Below are 21,568 nucleotides of genomic sequence, written 5' to 3' on the forward strand. Positions count from 1 at the left end.
TAACAATTATAAATATATATGCACCCAATACAGGAGCACCTCAATACATAAGGCAACTGCTAACAGCTCTAAAAGACGAAATCGACAGTAACACAATAATAGTGGGGGACTTTAACACCTCACTTACACCAATGGACAGATCATCCAAAATGAAAATAAATAAGGAAACATAAGCTTTAAATGACACAATAGACCAGATAGATTTAATTGATATTTATAGGACATTCCATCCAAAAACAGCAGATTACACTTTCTTCTCAAGTGCGCATGGAGCATTCTCCAGGATAGATCACATCTTGGGTCACAAATCAAGCCTCAGTAAATTTAAGAAAACTGAAATCATATCAAACATCTTTTCTGGCCACAACACTATGAGATTAGAAATAAATTACAGGGGAAAAAACGTAAAAAACACAAACATGTGAGGGCTAAACAATACGTTACTAAATAACCAAGAGGTGACTGAAGAAATCAGAGGAAATCAAAAAATACCTAGAGACAAATGACAATGAAAACACGATGATCCAAAACCTCTGGATACAGCAAATTCAGTTCTAAGAGGGAAGTTTATAGCTATACAAGCCTACCTCAAGAAACAAGAAAAATCTCAAGTAAACAATCTAACCTTACAACTAAAGGAGCTAGAGAAAGAAGAACAAACAAAACCCAAAGTTAGCAGAAGCAAAGAAATCATAAAGATCAGAGCAGAAATAAATGAAGTAGAAACAAAGAAAACAATAGCAAAGATCAATAAAACTAAAAGCTGGTTCTTTGAAAAGATAAACAAAATTGATAAACCATTAACCAGACTCATCAAGAAAAAGAGGGAGAGGACTCAAATCAATAAAATTAGAAATGAAAAAGGAGAAGTTACAACAGACACTGCAGAAATACAAAGCATCCTAAGAGACTACTACAAGCAACTCTATGCCAATAAAACGGACAACCTGGAAGAAATGGACAAATTCTTAGAAAGGCATAACCTTTCGAGACTGAACCAGGAAGAAACAGAAAATATGAACAGACCGATCACAAGTAATGAAATCGAAACTGATTAAAAATCTTCCAACAAACAAAAGGTCAGGACCAGATGGCTTCACAGGTGAATTCTATCAAACATTTAGAGAAGAGCTAACATCCATCCCTCTCAAACTCTTCCAAAAAATTGCAGAGGAAGGAACACTCCCAAACTCATTCTATGAGGCCACCATCAACCTGATACCAAAACCAGACAAAGATACTACAAAAAAAGAAAATTACAGACCAATATCACTGATGAATATAGATGCAAAATTACACAACAAAATACTAGCAAACAGAATCCAACAACACATTAAAAGGATCATACACCACGATCAAGTGCAATTTATGCCAGGGATGCAAGGATTCTTCAATATACTCAAATCAATCAATGTGATACACCATATTAACAAATTGAAGAAGAAAAACCATATCATCATCTCAATAGATGCAGAAAAAGCTTTTGACAAAATTCAACACCCAATTATGATTAAAAACTCTCCAGAAACTGGGCATAGAGGGAACCTACCTCAACATAATAAAGGCCATATATGACAAACCCACAGCAAACATCATTCTCAATGGTGAAAAACTGAAAGCATTTCCTCTAAGATCAGGAACTAGACAAGGATGTCCATTCTCACCACTATTATTCAACATAGTTTTGGAAGTCCTAGCCATGGCAATCAGAGAAGAAAAAGAAATACAAATTGGAAAAGAAGAAGTAAAACTGTCACTGTTTGCAGATGACATGATACTATATATAGAGAACCCTAAAAATGCCACCAGAAAACTACTAGAGCTAATCAATGAATTTGGTAAAGTTGCAGGATACAAAATTAATGCATAGAAATTTCTTGCATTCCTATACATTAATGATGAAAAATCTGAAAGAGAAATTAAGGAAACACTCCCATTTACCACTGCAACAAAAAGAATAAAATACCTAGGAATAAACCTACCTAGGGAGACAAAAGACCTGTATGCAGAAAACTGTAAGACACTGATGAAAGAAATTAAAGATGATACCAACAGATGGAGAGATATACCATGTTCTTGGATTGAAAGAACCAAAATTGTGAAAATGACTATACTACCCAAAGCAATCTACAGATTCAATGCAATCCCTAACAAATTACCAATGGCATTTTTTATGGAACTAGAACAAATTACCTTAAAATTTGTATGGAGACACAAAAGACCCTGCATAGCCAAAGCAGTCTTTAGGGAAAAAAACGGAGCTGGAGGGCTTCACTGGTGGCGCAGTGGTTGAGAGTCTGCCTGCTGATGCAGGGGACACGGGTTTGTGCCCCAGTCCGGGAAGATCCCACATGCCGCGGAGTGGCTAGGCCCGTGAGCCACAGCCGCTGAGCCTGCACGCCCGGAGCCTGTGCTCCGCAACGGGAGAGGCCACAACAGTGAGAGGCCCGCATACCACAAAAAAAACACAACAACAACAAAAAACAAACAAAAAAATGGAGCTGTAGGAATCTGACTCTGTGACTTCAGACTATACTACAAAGCTACAGTAATCAAGACAATATGGTACTGGCACAAAAACTGAAACAGATCAATGGAACAAGATAGAAAGCCCAGAGATAAACCCACCCACCTATGGTCAACTAATGTATGACAAAGGAGGCAAGGATATACAATGGAGAAAAGACAGTTTCTTCAATAAGTGGTGCTGGGAAAACTGGACAGCTACATGTAGAAGAATGAAATTAGAACACTCCCTAACACCACACACAAAAAGAAACTCAAAATGGATTCCAGACCTAAATGTAAGACCGGAGACTATAAAACTCTTAGAGGAAAACATAGGAAGAACATTCTTTGACATAAATCAAGCAAGATCTTTTTTGTTCCACCTCCTAGAATAATGGAAGTAAAAACAAAAATAAACAAATGGGACCTAATGAAACATAAAAGATTTTGCACAGCCAAGGAAACTATAAACAAGATGAAAAGACAACCCTCAGAATGGGAGAAAATATTTGCAAATGAATCAATGGACAAAGGATTAATCTCCAAAATATATAAACAGCTCATGCAGCTCAATATTAAAGAAACAAACAACCCAATCCAAAAAGGGGCATAAGACCTAAATAGACATTTCTCCAAAGAAGGCATACAGATGGCCAAGAAGCACATGAAAAGCTGCTCAACATCTCTAATTATTAGAGAAATGCAAATCAAAACTACAATGAGGTATCACCTCACACCAGTTAGAATGGGCATCATCAGAAAATCTACAAACAACAAATGCTGGAGAGGGTGTGGAGAAAAGGGAACCTTCTTGCACTGTTGGTGGGAATGTAAATTGATACAGCCACTATGGAGAACAGTATGGAGGTTCCTTAAAAAATTAAAAATGGGGGGCTTCCCTGGTGGCGCAGTGGTTGAGAGTCCGCCTGCCGATGCAGGGGACACGGGTTTGTGCCCCGGTCCGGGAAGATCCCACATGCCGCGGAGCGGCTGGGCCCGTGAGCCATGGCCGCTGAGCCTGCGCGTCTGGAGCCTGTGCTCCGCAACGGAGAGGCCACAGCAGTGAGAGGCCCGCGTACCATAAAAAAAAAAAAAAAAAAAAATTAAAAATGGAATTACCATATGATCCAGCAATCCCACTACTGGGCATATACCCAGAGAAAACCATAATTCAAAAAGACACATGCACCCCAATGTTCACTGCAGCACTATTTACAATAGCCAGGTCATAGAAGCAACCTAAATGCCCATCGACAGACGAATGGATAAAGAAGTTGTGGTACATACATACAATGGAATTACTCAGCCATAAAAAGGAACGAAATCGAGTCATTTGTTGAGACGTGAATGGATCTAGAGACTGTCATACAGAATGAAGTAAGTCAGAAAGAGAAAAACAAATATCGTACATTAACGCATGTATGTGGAACCTAGAAAAATGGTACAGATGAACCGGTTTGCAGGGCAGAAGTTGAGACACACATGTAGAGAACAGACGTATGGACACCAAGGGGTGAAAACCACGGTGGGGTGAGGATGGTGGTGTGCTGAATTGGGCGATTGGGATTGACATGTATACACTGATGTGTATAAAATTGATGAATAATAAGAACCTGCAGTATAAAAAAACAAACAAACAAAAAACAACTAATACTAAACTTTCTTTGGGTTATTTGTATGGACATATGTTAATATAAATTTTTCAGGCATTACTTGAAATTTCTAAAAATCTTATATGTTCTGGTATAATGTTATAAGTCATAATTGTAGTTATTACTTTAAAATGTATATCTCAGAAATAACTAAATTTCCTTGTCAATTGCATTTTATGAACTTTCATCAAATCTTTAACCGTGGTCATTTTTAAGTCTTTTGTTATTTACAGACAGTTCTGGGTGTACTCTGATGCTTTTGCAAGTATGTTTCTATAAAAGGGTTTCGTCTTCAAGGATTCATGGAAAAGACTCTGACAAGTACAGGTTTCTGGTAATTGACTATACTGCTAAACTGGATGAATAAGCATTTTCAGGACTCTAATGGAAAACTGATGAACTCATAAAAGTGCTAACAAAAGATCAAGATAAAAAAAATTACATGGGACTGAGTGAACTGATGAGGATGATTATAATTTTTGTGACTTTCTGTTTGAATAAAAAAAAAAATCCCACAAGGACTCAGAGGCAAAAAATATACAAATCAATTTTCACTGTAAAGTAAAGGAGCTGTTACAGTGGAGGATTACTGGACTGAATGTCAATATTATGACATAGTATGAGTGTGTTTCATGTTTGGTAATTGCAATCATTGTTGCTTTTGTTGTGGTCATCCATTTACAATGCTTGATGTCAGTCTATTTATCTCTTGTAGAAATAAAATACAGTGTGTGTGTCTGTGAAAAGAAAAGTATGGAGAAAATAGACACTGATAATACAGATATCTTTGAAAAACAACAACAACAAAAAACTATACGCAACCTTTTCTGAGAAAAATACACTTATATACACACTTAGGTGTAACATTTTGCTTTCAGTTTCAGGGGGTTCAGGGATTTCCTTAAGCCCAGGTTTAGAACCTTAATCTAAGGAATTTCTCAGCAATTCAAAAGCCAACCCAAATCAAGCAATCAAATAGTGCTTAATTAAATATCTATTGTGTGCCTAAAATTCTAAGAAAAGGAATCTCACATGTTGTCTATTGTTCAAAATTAAAAGCTTGTTGAGAGCTAAAAATTCTATTAACTAGTTCACAGTACTTAACACTACCTCCTTCCACAATTTTTTTTTTTTAAAGCAAAAACTGTGTTGTCTGGAAGAGACTGAAGAGAAATTTGAAAAATTTAACTGAAATTCCAGAAAGCGAGAAGATCTAGGGATAATGTATAACTCAGAAAGCTACCTATAATTTTCTAGCCAGTGGAAAACTAACAACCCTGGTCCTATCTTTTTAATATGTTTCTCAAAATGGTTTGAAAGAAGTTTAAAACAGACTGCAAAATCAACAGCTGGGGGAGCCTACTCACTGATTTGCTATGCCTTAACTACTTTCCATTGAAAGGGAAAGGGAAATTGGAAAGAAGAAAAGTTCTCTTTCTTTTCTCAGCAGAGAGAATTAGGGACAATCTTAACAGAATTAGGAAAGCTGTAACAGCAATAACCAAATAATTTGATATTACTCTCCCATAATTTCTTCTCATTTCTCCCCACCATATTTACCAACTCTCTTAATTCTCCCCTAACCCCATCACTGGAAATCCAAATAGTTGCTTGTAGATCCCAAAGCCACACCTATAGAGGAAGAGTTTTCCCCTATATTTACAAACAATGAATATAATATAAATTGTAGTAGCCTTCTCAGGCTATAATCTTTCTTACTGTAGTAAATTCTGCTTTATAATTATTAAAAACGACCAGGGGAAGAAAGGGATGAAAGAGCACAGGGTAGAGTATTTTTAGGGTAGAGAAACTATTCTGTATGATACAATAATGACGGAGAGATGTCACATTTGTCAAATTCAGCACAATGAACGTGCAACATCAAGGGTGAAGCCTAGGGAATTCCCTGGCAGTCCAGTGGTTAGGACTCCGCACTTTCACCGCCAAGGGCCAGGGTTCAATCCCTGGTTGGGAAACTAAGATCCTGTAAGCTGCGTGGCGCAGCCAAAAAAAAATAGTGAAGCCTAATATAAACTATGGACTAGCTGATAATGATAATGTCAACGTTCGTTTACTGACGGTAACAAATGTACCATTCTGGTGTGAGATGCTGATGGTAGGAGAAGGTGTGTTTGGGGGAGGGTAGGGGGTATATGGATGGGCACTCTGTTTAATTTTGCTCTAAAAAGTGAAGTCAATAAATAAACAGAAAAATAAAATTTAAAAAATAGAGAGGGCTTCCCTGGTGGCGCAGTGGTTGAGAATCTGCCTGCTAATGCAGGGGACACGGGTTCGAGCCCTGGTCTCGGAAGATCCCACATGCCGCGGAGCAACTAGGCCCGTGAGCCACAACTACTGAGCCTGCGCCTCTGGAGCCTGTGCTCCGCAACAAGAGAGGCCACAATAGTGAGAGGCCCGCGCGCCACGATGAAGAGTGGCCCCCACTTGCGACAACTAGAGAAAGCCCTCGCACAAAAACGAAGACCCAACGCAGCCAAAAATAAATAAATAAATCAATTTTAAAAAATAAATTAAAAAAATAAAGGGAAACCAAAAACCTAACCAAACAAAAAAAACCCGACCCAGCATACGCAGATCACCATCATCACAGGAACCAGTATTTTAAAAAACACATATTCTCCAGTAGCAAAACATAAAGTCTGCCTAGAAGAAAATACAAGATACAAAATACAAGTTGGGAAAACAGCCATAGGCCAAATTCAGTCCATCTAAACAACTGTGCAAGCATCTCCTTTTAGATATGGTTGCAAAAAGTTACATGCTTTAGCTCACTATTAGTATTTTCTCAAAATATCACTAAGTACAATTTGGCCCATCCAGAGTCAACTTGCCTCTTGCAAATCTGAAAGTTCGTCCACCTGCTTTCATTAATTTTGTGCCTGTCTTCCAGTAGACAATGATTTAGGCAGGTAACCTAATGTTGTTTTTATTTATAGTTTATTAAATTGGTTGGGGAGTAGGGTACAGTGAGGGGTGTAGTACTTTCAGTCTTTCAGACATTATCCACCTTGGGATTTTCCATTCCAAAATTTTAAAAAATAGTCAATAGACTTCTAGTATGCTACTAACTAGGAGTCTACTAGTCAAAAATTTCCCTCCTAATCTTAGGCAAAGTCTGGAAAGTTCTGATGACTTTAGTATTAGTCTAGCAGAGTGCAATCTAAAATACAGAAAAATTCCTACCACAGACTGTTTACTTCACCAGGTTTAAATCAACTATAACCTGGACTACTACAACTCAAGTTATAAGTAAATTCATGTTTTAAGAGGGCTTTTAAAAATATTCTTTTGTTTTGTGTTAAATAATTAATATGATATTAGCGCTAGCGCTTTATGTTAGTGCTAAATGTGGTCCCCAACATTTCTATAGTGAGGGTCAGGTGGAGGGGAGGGCATTTATGGGAATTACTCAGGGGAATGAAGGACAGTTATTTAATTTGATGAGAATGGGGCAGTCTCTTTCCAGCTCCTTTATTCAGATTGGTGTTCCCTCCTGTGTTCTGCCTTCATGGAACTAATAAGGAAAGCTGATGACAAACAAAAATAAGCCTATCAGACACGTCACTGTACCAGAAAATCAAGGTTAAACTTCTAGCCATCTATACTCCCTTACACTCTATCCTTCAGCCAGACCAATTTCCTTTCACTTCCTCTTTAGTGCCGTCATGCTCACTCCTACTCCCAGAGTTTAACACATGTTCCTTCCTCTGTTACCCTGCTCTTCACCTGGTTAAATTCCACTCATCCTTCAGGTCTCAGTTTCAACTTCACTTTTAGCTAGTGGGGATCCAGTAGCACTGTCTTCTTCCCCTACCAGATACTTACCTCATTATGTATTGATAGTTTTATGAAATGACCATTATATAATTATAAGGGCTTGTCTAGTTGTCTTCTCCTGTCTTGCTTAGTTTCCTGTCTTAAGTTCAACAGAAGGGCAGAGACCTTGTCTCTTACCAATAAGTATCTAGAAAATTGTAGGCACACGGTTGGCACTAAAATATCTGTTGAATAAATCTACCTTGCTTAGGGGAATGGTCCAAAGTCACAGGGAATAGTTGGTAATATGCAAAATTTTCCACAACTGTAGTTGGCAATAAATCCCTAACTGGCAAAATTGGCATCTTAGGTGGGATAAGATCTTGCCAGTACCATTTTGCTATGCCCCCTCTTTTATCTTCCCCCAAGCACACCCACAAAGTGGGCAGATGTGGAAAAAAAAGCAGCGATCTGATTATCATTACCATGAACACCTGATTCCTGCCTGCAGGCAAATGCATCATCATTTCTATCTCCATATCAAATGATCTGGGGTTGCAGGGAAGAAAATCTGGAAAGAAGCTACAACAAAGTGATGAATCATACTGAATTCTGTGTTCTTCCACTAATTTGGTCTGAAATCCTATTTTGGCCCACTGCCAAAAACAAACCCAATTCTATATATAGACAATTTATAATGCCTTGTTTTATTTATAAGTCCAACCAATATTTATTGAAAGTCAACTAAATATATAAAATTTGCTCTCCTCTTCTCATACCTTTATAAAACCTGGTCAATACCTAATTATGCTAATGTTCTCAAATGCCAAAGTCTTAGTCAGCTCTATTCTTTTGGTCTTTCTTTCCTTCTCTACATATGCATATGTTAAATTTTTCTTACATCCTGGACTAAATATGCCCCAGATTCCAACTCAATCTCATGTATGTCTTCATGCTAAATATAAGCGTCATGCTAATGTTTGCCTTTCAAACAAAAATCAATACTGTATGTATTGAAATTCTGGATTGACTCACAAAGTGACTGATGCAAATGGAATGGAAAAGTTGACCCAGTCAACAAAACATGGCTAAACTAGAGATTAATGTCCAGAAGCATATTTTCCTAGATCGTGAATTCGAGTTCTGGTTAAAACAGATAGTGGTTATCAAGACTAATTAATCTAGACATTCCAGTAAAGTAGTTCGCTGATAGACATATACATTCATAGATAAACTCGCATAAATAAATAGTCTATAGAAAGGAAAAACAAGTAATGACTCATATGAGAATAGAATCTAAAAAAGAGTGAATATATGGGTATGTATAACTGATTCACTTTGCTGTACAGCAGAAACTAACACAACATTGTAAATCAACTATACTCTAATAAAAAATAATTTTTTAAAAAAAGGAAAAGCAAGTGATCAATTACTTCACTTTGTCAAGCTCCTAGTTCAGCAAAAAAAAAAGTTACATCTTGATTTTAAGTCATTACCAAACGAAATTAATTTGGTTTGCTTAAGAGTTCTTATTTCATACTCCCTGAGAAGCCAGGCTTGCCAATACTTTCATATGTTAACAACAGAGATAAAGGCACGGGGATTAAACAATTTATTTTCACAGATGCCAAGGTATGTCACATGGAAGTGTAAAAGAAATGAGATTTCCCTGGTAGTCCAGTGGTTAGAACTCTGCGCTTCCACTGCCGGGGGCCCGGATTTGATCAGTCATCAGGGAACTAAGATCCCGCAAGCTGCATGGTACAGCCAAATAAATAAATAAAAGAAATGAGAGTTTATTATTTCATAAATAACTGTATTAACTGTGATTCTACACAAAAACATTTTAGAGATGAGCATATCTGCATATGCACTTTTCTTTTCCCATCTTTACTGGAGTATAACTGCTTTACAATGTTGTGTTAGTTTCTGCTGTACAACAAAAGTGAATCAGCTGTATGTATACATACATCCCCATACCCCCTCCCTCTTGAGCCTCCCTCCCACCTCCTTATCCCACCCCTCTAGGTCGTCACAAAGCATCGAGCTGATCTCCCTGTGCTATGTATACACACTTATGATCGGATAAATTTTAAGATTTAGGATATCTTTCTTATAAAGTCTTCTGGTTTTACAAAGCAAAACAAAACACAAGATTACTAAAGATAATCAAAATACTTCCAATGGAACAGAGGCATCAGTCTTTATGAGGTACTGATGCACTGAGCTACAGTGAGGTTTGGCCACACCAAATTACCTTGGAATTATTGAGGGGAATAGGTTGAGAAACTAGGAACTGAAACCAAAACAGAGCTAACTGGTAAATTAGCTCTGAAGTTTTTTTCACTTTGGACTTAAGGTGACTTCATATTCAGAAATGGGAAGGTAATTCAAGAGACACATTCCATTTTGTCTTCTAAAACTAGAAGCTGAAGTCAGCAAGAATTGGATCTAAATCTGAGTTGAGTCGCTTACTATGAGATGTGTAGCTGTGAGCTTGGGAAGGTTTCTTAATTTTTGATCATCAGTTCCCTCATCTGCAAAATAGGAATGGCAATAGCCACCCCATTTATAGTGCTTACTGAAATTCACAGCATAAAGTTAAGCTCTCAATAATAGCCTGGATTATTATTACTAAAATTACATATCATTCTTACACCCTAGAATACAAATAAGATTTTGAAATTGTTAGGAAAGATTTCCAAGAAGTGTAAGTGTTAATTATTATTGTTATGTCTGTACTATTAATAATTTGTATTTGTACAGAATTAAGGCACTTTCATATACATTATCTTACTTGGTCAATATATTACTCTGAAAAAGGATCAATAGAGATTATCACCAGAGGGTTAAATAAACTTGATCAAGGTCATAAAGCTAACAAATGGTAGAGCTAAGGTTAGAACCCAGATTCTCTGTTTAGTTAAGGGATCTTTTCATTAAACCACTGAAGAGGAAACAACAGTGATAGAATGCAGCTCAGAAAAAAGTAAGGCAAGCTATATGAAGGTATATTTTATTGTCACAACAGGCCTAACATCTGTAGTCCAAATTCCCTGGAGCCAAATATGTTTTAAAATTCAGAATATTTTCAAATTTTAGAACAATAATGAGGTTGTATACACCATATGTTATGTAATATCCTCAATAGAGTCTGAGGCAGCATCTGAATAAAATATATTAATATTTCTGCAGCAAAATTTGTGAATAGGCACATTAAGTAGGATAAAGACTTATTCAGAATGGTCAGGTTTTTCTGCCAAATAAGTAGTTTTATAAGTTGACCCAACTTACAAAAGTGCTGGATTTCAAAATTGCTGGTAAGAGACCATGGGCTTGCATTACAAGAGTCTGTGCATAGCTATTAATCAATCTATAATAACTATCAGGTAATGCCATGGGAGGAACACAATAACAGATAAAAGCATCATACATGGTTTACTCTGCTATCTTCTCAGAAAGCAAATAATGTTGCCAAAATCACAAGATTAACCATAACCATTAAATAAATGCTCTTCACTGCATAATGACTTTATTTAAATAATGTTTTAGATAAAGAAAAATCATAGTGAGTTGTATAAGTCAGAATAACTTTATGGCCCTAGAAATCTGACCTGTTTCCTGAAGGAAAGTTACAGTGAGGAAGAAACGAAGCGAATATTTAGGAGAGAAAATGTGTGTGTGGCTGGGGGCAGGTAGTGTTGGTGATGAGCCATGTACAAAGATACTCTCATCAAAAGAACGTAACATGGTTACAACTGCGATATAGGGGTAGACGTGGACAATATTAGGGAATAGCAGAGGAAAAGGCTGACAAGAGCCAAATAACAGAAGAACAAGAAAGACAGGAATTTAATTCTAATGTAGTAGGCAATGACAAATTACTAACAAGTTTGCAAGTAAATGAGGCTATGGTCCCCCAAATTATCCTGAGACTTAACACAAATTCTCCCCTTTTAGAAATACTATGACTGTGTAGAAACTAAATATACAAAGACTGATTCCAAACCTTAAAGAGCCAACTATTAGGGAAAGGACAATAATATTTTTTTATAAATATACAGAAAAAAGAAAATGGGTAAATTAGAAAATAGGTGATGTTCTAAGGGGGTTACCATTTATTCTTTATATTTTTCATGAAAAAAACTTGAAGCAAGTAAGAATTATAACAAATGCCAAGTGTGGCTAGTGGATAGATGAATGTTGTTTTATAATTCCCTCTTTTTTCTATTTAAATAATTTCCCAAAATTAAAAAAATGAAAAAGAGGTGGTGGTAGTAAAAAAAGTAATCTGAAAGGGTTTGGCTTTATAGTATTATTTTGGGAAAAAACAGAACAAAAAATCAAACAAAATAGTAAAGGATATATGTGGGGGCCAAAAAGTGGAATGTACTAAGAGTGGGTGATATGCACCATAACTATAGCCTCCAATGGTGAGGCTACTGGAGAGCAAGGCTCAGGGCAGTGACGAAGCACAAAATAATCTACATGCATCAATATTAAGTTTCACTGACAGCAATGCTTTCAGTAAAAAGACACTCTGAAGATACAGGATAGATAGTAACAATGGGAAATTTCATTAGTGACACCATTAAAATTTTTTTAAGAAGAGAAAAAGAAGAGGCATAGATAACAAACACAAAAGGACATAGGAAATAAAATAAACATTAAAACCTAGAAAAATAAAGGATTATGCACATATCAGAATAACTGGACGGAAGATATGGAAGCAGGATAGATTTAAATGTCTAAAAGGAGGAGACTCTTTGGAAAAGCTCTTTTGTTCAATACAGTCTGTATAACTTGCCTAATTTGAAACTGACATATTTTTCAGAAAAATGAGATGCTTATAGAAGTATGTATTAAAGATACTAGATGTTAAATAGGAAGAAGTAAGGGAAGATGACTTTTTTTAACCTTATCACCCAAATCCTCCTGATCTTTCAGCACTTAGTCTAGCCTTCAATGCTGCTTCCTGACACCTATCATATTCTGGTCTTCCATTATTTATTTGCAGAGGTTTATTAAACTTATTACGTAAGAGTCTTATCACAATCATATCATAAATTTTTTCAAAGTAAGAACCATGTAGGATTTTTTTCTTATTGATAATTTCCCGTAACACCCTGCACTGAATTTTATATAAATTTATTTAACAAATATTGAGGACCTATGCATAAGTGCTGGCTGACGTACCACAAATCACATACAAACACAATAGAGTTCTGGTATAAGAAATGACAGTCATCATCATCAATCTTCTACACATGCTAAGGCCAAAGCATTCATTTACAAGCCAGTAAAGGCAAATTCAAATTTGGTCAAAGGACCTAAATAAATAAATAAATAAAGCCCCGAATAAAAAGAAATCAACATCACAGAACACCGTAGAGATGTTTTCACAACCACATAATTTTAATAGCCAATATCAACAATCATTGAGGACTTCCCTGGTGGCGCAGTGGTTAAGTATCTGCCTGCCAATGCGGGGGACACGGGTTTGAGCCCTGGTCCAGGAATACCCCACATGCTGCGGAGCAACTAAGCCCATGCACCACAACCACTGAGCCCACGTGCATAGAGCCTGTGCTGCGCAACAAGAGAAGCCACCGCAATGAGAAGCCCGTGCACTGCAACCAAGAGTAGCCCCCACTTGCCTCAACTAGGGAAAGCCTGTACGTAGCAACGAAGACCCAAAGCAGCCAAAAATAAATAATAAATTTATTAAAAAAACAAACCAATCACTGAAGGGCTAAAACAATTTTGAAGGGGATTTGGAGCAATTTTGGGATCAAAAAATTTTGAAACATGAGAGGAGGAGCCAGATTTTAAGATGGACAAAAGTGAGAAATCACAATTGACAGCTGAGAGAGGAAAAAAAAAAAAAAACACCTAGGAAAAAGCAACTGAAAAAGAAGCAGTGCGACTCATGTATCTCAATATTCCCACGGTATACCATAATAAGCAAGCACACTATTGACCAATAAATCATCTTGGTGACTCATTCATCAAAAAATATTAACTTATGGGCTTCCCTGGTGGCGCAGTGGTTGAGAGTCCGCCTGCCGATGCAGGGGACACGGGTTCGTGCCCCAGTCCGGAAGGACCCCACATGCCGCGGAGCAGCTGGGCCCATGAGCCATGGCCGCTGAGCCTGCGCGTCCGGAGCCTGTGCTCCGCAACGGGAGAGGCCACAGCAGTGAGAGGCCCGCGTACCGCAAAAAAAAAAATTAACTTATGTTTAATATACTTTAAGACGATAACCAGGTTTGTCAATGATTTTAATGGGTAACTATTTTTGGTGGCAAAAAAGTATGTTTCAACTATTTAGAAAACTGATTTATATGAAATACCTGATTTCCTAATAATGTAAATAAAGTTGACATTATTAAGAAATAATGCCACAAAAGTTAAGTTTAAAAGAGACTGCAGGTGGCTTAGTCACCTTATAAAGAACAGAAAGGCTTAAAAGAACAATGAGGAACTCATATACAAAATATACAAAGAAATCTTAAAATTCAACAGTAAGAAAACAACCCAATTTAAAAATGGGGAAAAGATCTGAACACTTCATTAAAGAAGAAATATAGATGGTAAAAAGCATATGAAAAGATGTTTAACATCATATATCATTAGGGAACTGCAAATTAAAACTATAGTGAGATACCACTACACACTTATTAGAAAGGCTAAAATCCACAACACTGACAACATCAAATGCTGGGAGATGATGTAGAGGAACACAAACTCTCACACTGCTGGTGGAAATGTAAACTGGTGCAGCCACTTTTGGAAGACACTTTCTTATAAAATTAAACATACTCTTACTATATGATCCAGCAATTGTGCTCCTTGGTATTTCACTGAAAACTATGCCCACACAAAAACCTGCACGTGAATGTTTAAAACTTTGTTCATAATGGTCCAAACAGAAAGAAACAAAAATATCCTTCAATAGGTGAATATATGAACTGTGTTACATCCATACAATGGAACATTATTCAGTGATAAAAAAAAAATGAGCTATCAAGTCACAAAAAAACATGGAGGAACCTTAATTCTGTATTGCTAAATGAAAAAAAGCCTCTCTTAAAAGGCTACTTACTACATGACTCCAACTATATGACATTCTGCAAAAGGCAAAACCATGAAGACAGTAAAAGGATCAGTGGTTGCTAAGGCTCTGAAGGGAGGAAAAGTAGAAATGCATAGATGGGCCACAGGCATTTTTTAGGGCAGTGAAACTATTCTCTATGTTACTCTAATGGTGGACACATAACACCGTACATTTATCAAACCCCATAGAATCTACAATACAAAGAGTGAACCCTAATGTAAACTGTAGACTTTGTTAATAATATATCAATATTGGTTTATCAACTGTAACGAATGTACTACACTAATGCAAGATCTTAGCTAAAGGGGAAACTGTGTGCATATGGGTAGGGGCATATGGGAACTATGTACTTTTTGCTCTTTTTCTATAAACTTAAAACTGCTCCAAACAACAACAACAACAACAACATGAAGGAAAGAAATTTGATAACTTCAAGAGGTCTACCGAAAGTGAATTTAAGAATATTTACATCAAAAACATTTAGGCAAAACTCACAAAAGTAAAACAAAAATGAAGTGAAAACTCAGAACAACCCATGCCGGTTTTGTCATATGAACCCATGCCTGATCAACTAAGGATTATAAAACAGACCTGATAGTTTTTCCTTAGAAGACTGTGATTAGACAAAAAAGATAATGTAAAACGAAACTTTACAAACATTGATTCATGGTAGTGCAACACAACATCATGTTGTAGATTAAAGTAGGTCTACATGGAATATTCCTAATTCACATATGAATGCATGGTTAGTGAACACAAAAGAGACATTTACCCCTACGATATTGTCTAAAAAATTAATCACTGCTTTTTGAAGACCACCGTCTCAAACTGCACTATCTATAAATAACAGCATGATAGACGAATAGATTCCTTATGGTGTTTCCCTAAATTCTAGTATTTTGTTTGACCTTTAGGGCTATTTTTAAAATAGGAATGTGAAGCCTTTTACAGACAGGGCAAGGACTCCTCAGCTCATTAACAGATTGCATTCACACAGTGATATTACCTGAAGGTTCTCTGTAGGCATTTCATTGTGTTATTCCTGAAGTATAATATCCTTTGAAATATCATGCTCTTAAGATTGAGTAATCCTTAAGAGAAGGTAAGTGCCTAGCAATTTTATTATCAGTCTTTAGAGTCATACCGCAGAGCTTCAAATGTAGCCTTCTAACCTGGGATGAGTTTTGCCAATCATCCAACTGTCAACCACACAGAGCAAGAAAAGAATAAACAACAAGTCTCTGACAGGAAGGGAATATTCAATCAATCTTTCATTCGACAAATACTCACTGAGGGCCATCCATGTGTTAAGCAATATTCCAAGTGCTGGGAATACAACCTACAACAAAATATTAAAATATTTCTGCCCTTATGGTGATTACATTCTTATGTGTCTACAGAGTCACCATACAATTTTACTAGGCCTAGCATTCTCCTGATCTTTATGTGAAGCAAGGGTAACCTGGTGATCATATTTATTTTACAAAATTAATTTATATAAATTTCAAGATTACTATGGTTATTAGTTCTTACCTGGTCTTGAGTTGATAATAAAGTGAACAGAGTTTCCAATGCTGCTCTTCGAACTGATGATATAGTGTGATGCAAAAAAGGCCAGACTCGTGGAACTAAAACTGTGAGTGACTGTTGAATACTAATAAAGAAGACACAAATTAATCTTACTCATTCTCAGTTGAAGCTCTATTGATACATTATCTAAGTATCAATTCCTTGTGGACCTAGCATCATTTTTGATGAATAAATTCTAAAAAGACAATACAATTTTCATATGAACATTCGCTTAACACCCTCATTCAAAACCGTTATTATATAGTACCAGTACAGACAGAGCAAATGCAGTCATAAAGAAGAGGAGAAATATTAACATTAGGTTGTTCTATGGCACTAATGCCATGAATTAACCTTTATCAAATTAGAACTTTCCAATATAACTGCACTTATTCTCAGTCTGTTCTTACTCAGGAAAATGGGGGCATGTATCTTAGCTGGTAGTCAGCCTACACAAAATCAGGATTGCTAATCCTTACTACTTTCCCATGGCTAACCCCAATGGGTAACCAATAGGTGCACATAACTTACAACCCCCTTTGGGGCCATCTCTATCACATATCAAAAGAAACAAGAGATGGTATGGTAGTAGATTTGAAATTTGTTATCCTGATCTAGCATTACTAAGTTAGGAAAATTCAAATTATCTTCCTTCTCACAGATTAGATTTTTTTTTTTTTTGCTGTACGCGGGCCTCTCATTGTTGTGGCCTCTCCCATTGCGGAGCACAGGCTCTGGACACGCAGGCTCAGCGGCCATGGCTCACGGGCCCAGCTGCTCCGCGGCATGTGGGATCTTCCCGGACCAGGGCACGAACCCGTGTCCCCTGCATCGGCAGGCGGACTCCCAACCACTGCGCCACCAGGGAAGCCCCTCACAGATTAGATTTTAAATGGGAAAGCAAGCAAAGCCACGTGTAGGCTAACAACTTGCACTAAGATTCCTGTCACATCCGTGAGTCATTTATAAAAGTTACCTCAAATTAGGAAATTATTTATAACTAGCACTTGAAATATATACCTCTGTAGAAAAAGAAATGAGGAAAAAAGAATATGTCATTGTAACTATTTATCTGTTCTTTTAGTTCCTCTCAGGAGGTCCATCTTTTAATGCTATTTTCATTACTTGCAGGTTTGTATGAACATCACTTCTTAAATTTATTTACACATTTAGTAAATTTACTTATAAAATTATAACTTAAAACACATGCACACACGGACATAAAACAGTCAAATATGTATTATAAAAGCATTATAACAGGTCTTGTTAATAGTGTAACTGTTCATGCTCCAAATACATGCTGCATTTCTTCTTACATAAGCTGGAAAGTATCTGCCAAATATCAAAACATATGAAGCAAATTTTCTAAGGCAATTTTGAAAAAAAAATCAAAAACTACATTATTTCTCATTGAATTAACAGAATTTTCACTATATTCTTTCATTTTTGTTTACATTATCTAGCTTTCCAGACACTGTCCACTTGATTACTTTTTTTTAAAAGTCCAAAGTCTTTATTTAGGGCTGGTGCCAACAAACTAAGGCTCACAGTTCAAATTCACTCTACTTGGTTTTTTTAAATAAAGTTTTATTGGATCGCAGGCATGTTCATTCCTTTATGTATTATCTATGACTACTTTTGTGCTACAATGGCAGAGTTGAGTAGTTTTGACAGAGATCATATGGCCCACAAAGCCAAAACATCACTATCTGGGCAGAAAAAGTTTGCCAACCCCTGATATAGAGTAATTAAGAACTCTTGCATTTTGAAGCTTGAGAAGGGCTTTCATATAGATTAACTGATTTAATCCCTATACCAATGAAAGCATCTGAAAATTAGGAAACGCCATATATGCACTACCACTTCAACTTTTTTCTTCATTTTATAGGCATTTATTTTGCTACTCCAATTTGTGAGCTGTCCTACTAGCCTAAATTTAACATTGAAGGACTATCAGCAGGTCAGTATTATTTGAAACATTTTTCACACATTGATGATTTTCATTGGAAACAGACGCACTCACAGAACCAGAAATCATTTATAATCATAACCACATAAACATTCATTGAACACTCTCACTAGGCTAAGAAGAATAACTTTCTCATCTGTGATTTTTTTTTTTTAAGTTGCATACGATTTTCTTCTCTATCTCCAGGGATACTATTAATAGAAAATAATATTCAGGAGCCAGTCTAAAAGGTAGGGAATACATTAATTAGCTGAGCTTCATTTCAAATATCAGGATAGGAAAATAAACAACACTTTAAATTTTTGGTTTATGTTTTGGCTTCACCCAGACTCTGACTTTGGACATTATATTACATTATTATGTATTCCCTTCCTGATGACTGATTACTGAAATCAAGAACAAGAGTTGAAGTGAACATCACAAAGAAAAAGTTTACAGAGTAGCAAATTTTGGAAAAAGTAAAACTGATGTTCAACAGTAATTCTATTAACTAAATGTCACAAAGGCTAAAATTCCATAGTCTGGGGCTAGAGGTGAAAATAATATGTAATAATTGTATTTCTAAAGTTAACTATTACAGGATGAACAAATCGAAGAATTATATAAATAAACTAACCCAAGAATATGACCTAAGTTCCTGCCCCAAAAGAGCTGGTGGCTAGACAGTCAAGAAGAAAAGTCCTCCTGGAAATAACTGTCTTTGGCATCCCCAACTTACCGTACTGTTCTAAACGGTGCTAGGCTATTGTATTTTTAGGCTTAATTATCTGGAAATGTATGTAAACACTTTTTACTTTATTCCACTGAATAGAAATAATTACCTGCATTGTTGAACCTGAGGATAAGTTAACAAGGATGAAAGAAGAGTCATAATACTATTTGTTGAAGCTGTTAGATCATCTAGTTCCAGAAGAGCATCCCATAATGTATTTATAATGAAGGGTACCTGTAAGATTAGTTATCAAGAAAAGTTATTAATTTTGCAAGAAATATTCCCGAGTCATGCCAAATTGTATCTCAGGAGTCACTACTGATTCAACAACATATACAATCCCAATGACCCTGGATAATGCCAGTTTTGAGCAAAGTTAAGAAGCCTTTAACAATTCTCTACCCCTCTTTTTAATGCCACTCAACTCTACTTTGGCACTGCCCTTTCTAATGAGGCTCATAATGGGATGGAGAATTCAGGAAATAAGTTATCCAATACTCTATTTTATGTAAAAAACTAAACTTTGAAACCAATACAGTGTAGACACACATGTCAGGACTCTCTGAGTAAAGTAATTTAATATATTTAATACATTCCTAATCATCATGGAAGCACAAATTTAGTTTCTGAGCTTTCAAAGTACTGCTTGCCACACTCCCAAATACATGTGTTCCAGTTTTGATAATTCAAAAGGAAGTCAGATAGATCTTAAAAGAGGCATTTCAAAGATGAAACCAGATTAAAAAACCAAAAGCCAAAACCAAAATCAAAACAAACAAAAATCTCATATTCCTAAAAACCGGGAATGAAATGAAGAAGGGATGGTTGCTTCCTTCTCAAGGAAGTTCCCTACATATTCTGTACATGAAAGGGAAAGATCAATAGACACAGTTCACTCTTCCCAAGGATAATATATAATCGAGATTCCATGCATCAGAGGGTTATTTGTCATAAGAAAAGTGGAGAATGGCGAAAAAAGTCTGTTTTTCCTAACATGCTACACCTCAAATGTAAACAGGCTCTACATGAAGAAAATGCAAAAATATTTACTTTTTGTGTCTGAAGATACACAAGGCTTTCTACCACAGGTACTAATGATGCTGCAGCAACAGCTCTCACATCGTCATCAAGATCCTGGAGTCCTTCAATTATTCTAGTTAAAACTTTAGGCAATAAAGTATTAATTACATCCTGTAAAAGAGTAGATCAAAACAGATTAATTTTCTATAGTACAATTATTGTGCTTAAACATCTTTTATTAAATTTACATATGGAAGCACAAATTCCAATATTTATTTAAAAAGAATCATGTAAATGGAAACGAAAAATAACATCAACAGATGCCTATGTAACTAATCTCATTTCAAAAAGAACACAACAGTATCAAGTACTTCATTATTCATTGTGACTTGAAACATCAGAACATGTTTTCAAGGCGGGACTATGAATTCCCAGTGTGAATACACACACATACACACCCCTGTGCTAGAACCTTAACTTCTATTTCTCATTCAACACCACTGACAAACAAAGGGAATACGAGAGAAGAGGGAAAGAAAGCCATCTCTTCCTGCTTCTCATTACTCCAAACTACCCTCTTTTCAATCGTCCCAATAAAGGCAGCTCCCAGAGGCTACTCCTGTGATCATACACTAGGAATCTCGCCGAGAACTGGTCTTGCTATGAAACAGAAACAGGTTTCCAAGCCTATCTTTTAATTTGTTCTTATTAGCATCACCTATCTCTATGATACTACCTCAACAAGGCAAATCTTGAAGGACTGGCTTACCTGTAACACTAAGAATCTAGGGCCAATTCATTTAATTAATGAAAATAACTAAGAGGGGGAAAAAACTCTCCCATACATGCTTCAAAAACTGAAGTGTTTACCTGACGAACTGCCAAAGCATATTTTATTCCTAGCAGACCACCATGTCTAACTTCCCATTGTTCTTGTGTAAGTAATTTAAGCAGCACGTCCACAGTCTTATGAACTCCTGTTTCATTCATGTGTTTTAACACCACACCTAATGTCTGAGCACAAGTTTCACGAACTGGTGCCACAACCTACAAATGAGAAAGTAAGATAACTCACATTTGCAAAAAAACTTATTTTGTAAGAATCTGAAATTTGATTGGGTAAAGCCTCCCTTAGGCGATACTTACTTCATCAGAAACAAAGTCTCCAAATCTGTCTAATGCAAACACACAAAGGAGTCTAATAACCAAGTCTTCCAACCACTCTTGATGCTGTTGAATCATCT

General features: G+C 36.3%; 1 protein-coding gene across 2 annotated transcripts in view; it reads right to left on the reverse strand.

The window, feature by feature from the left end:
• The window catches only part of BTAF1 (B-TFIID TATA-box binding protein associated factor 1), a 95,706-nt gene that overhangs the window by 42,568 nt on the left and 31,570 nt on the right, over positions 1 to 21,568 (reverse strand). For both annotated transcript variants that reach the window (XM_067710012.1, XM_067710013.1), the window contains 5 exons: positions 21,471 to 21,566; positions 21,195 to 21,371; positions 20,355 to 20,495; positions 19,414 to 19,538; positions 16,588 to 16,708 (listed from right to left, as the gene is read on the reverse strand). In XM_067710012.1, coding sequence (XP_067566113.1) covers positions 16,588 to 16,708; positions 19,414 to 19,538; positions 20,355 to 20,495; positions 21,195 to 21,371; positions 21,471 to 21,566 — 660 coding nt within the window. The remainder of the gene's footprint in view (positions 1 to 16,587; positions 16,709 to 19,413; positions 19,539 to 20,354; positions 20,496 to 21,194; positions 21,372 to 21,470; positions 21,567 to 21,568) is intronic.

This window comes from Pseudorca crassidens, chromosome 16 (genome assembly GCF_039906515.1).
Source record: "Pseudorca crassidens isolate mPseCra1 chromosome 16, mPseCra1.hap1, whole genome shotgun sequence".
Classification (NCBI taxonomy): Eukaryota; Metazoa; Chordata; class Mammalia; order Artiodactyla; family Delphinidae; genus Pseudorca; species Pseudorca crassidens.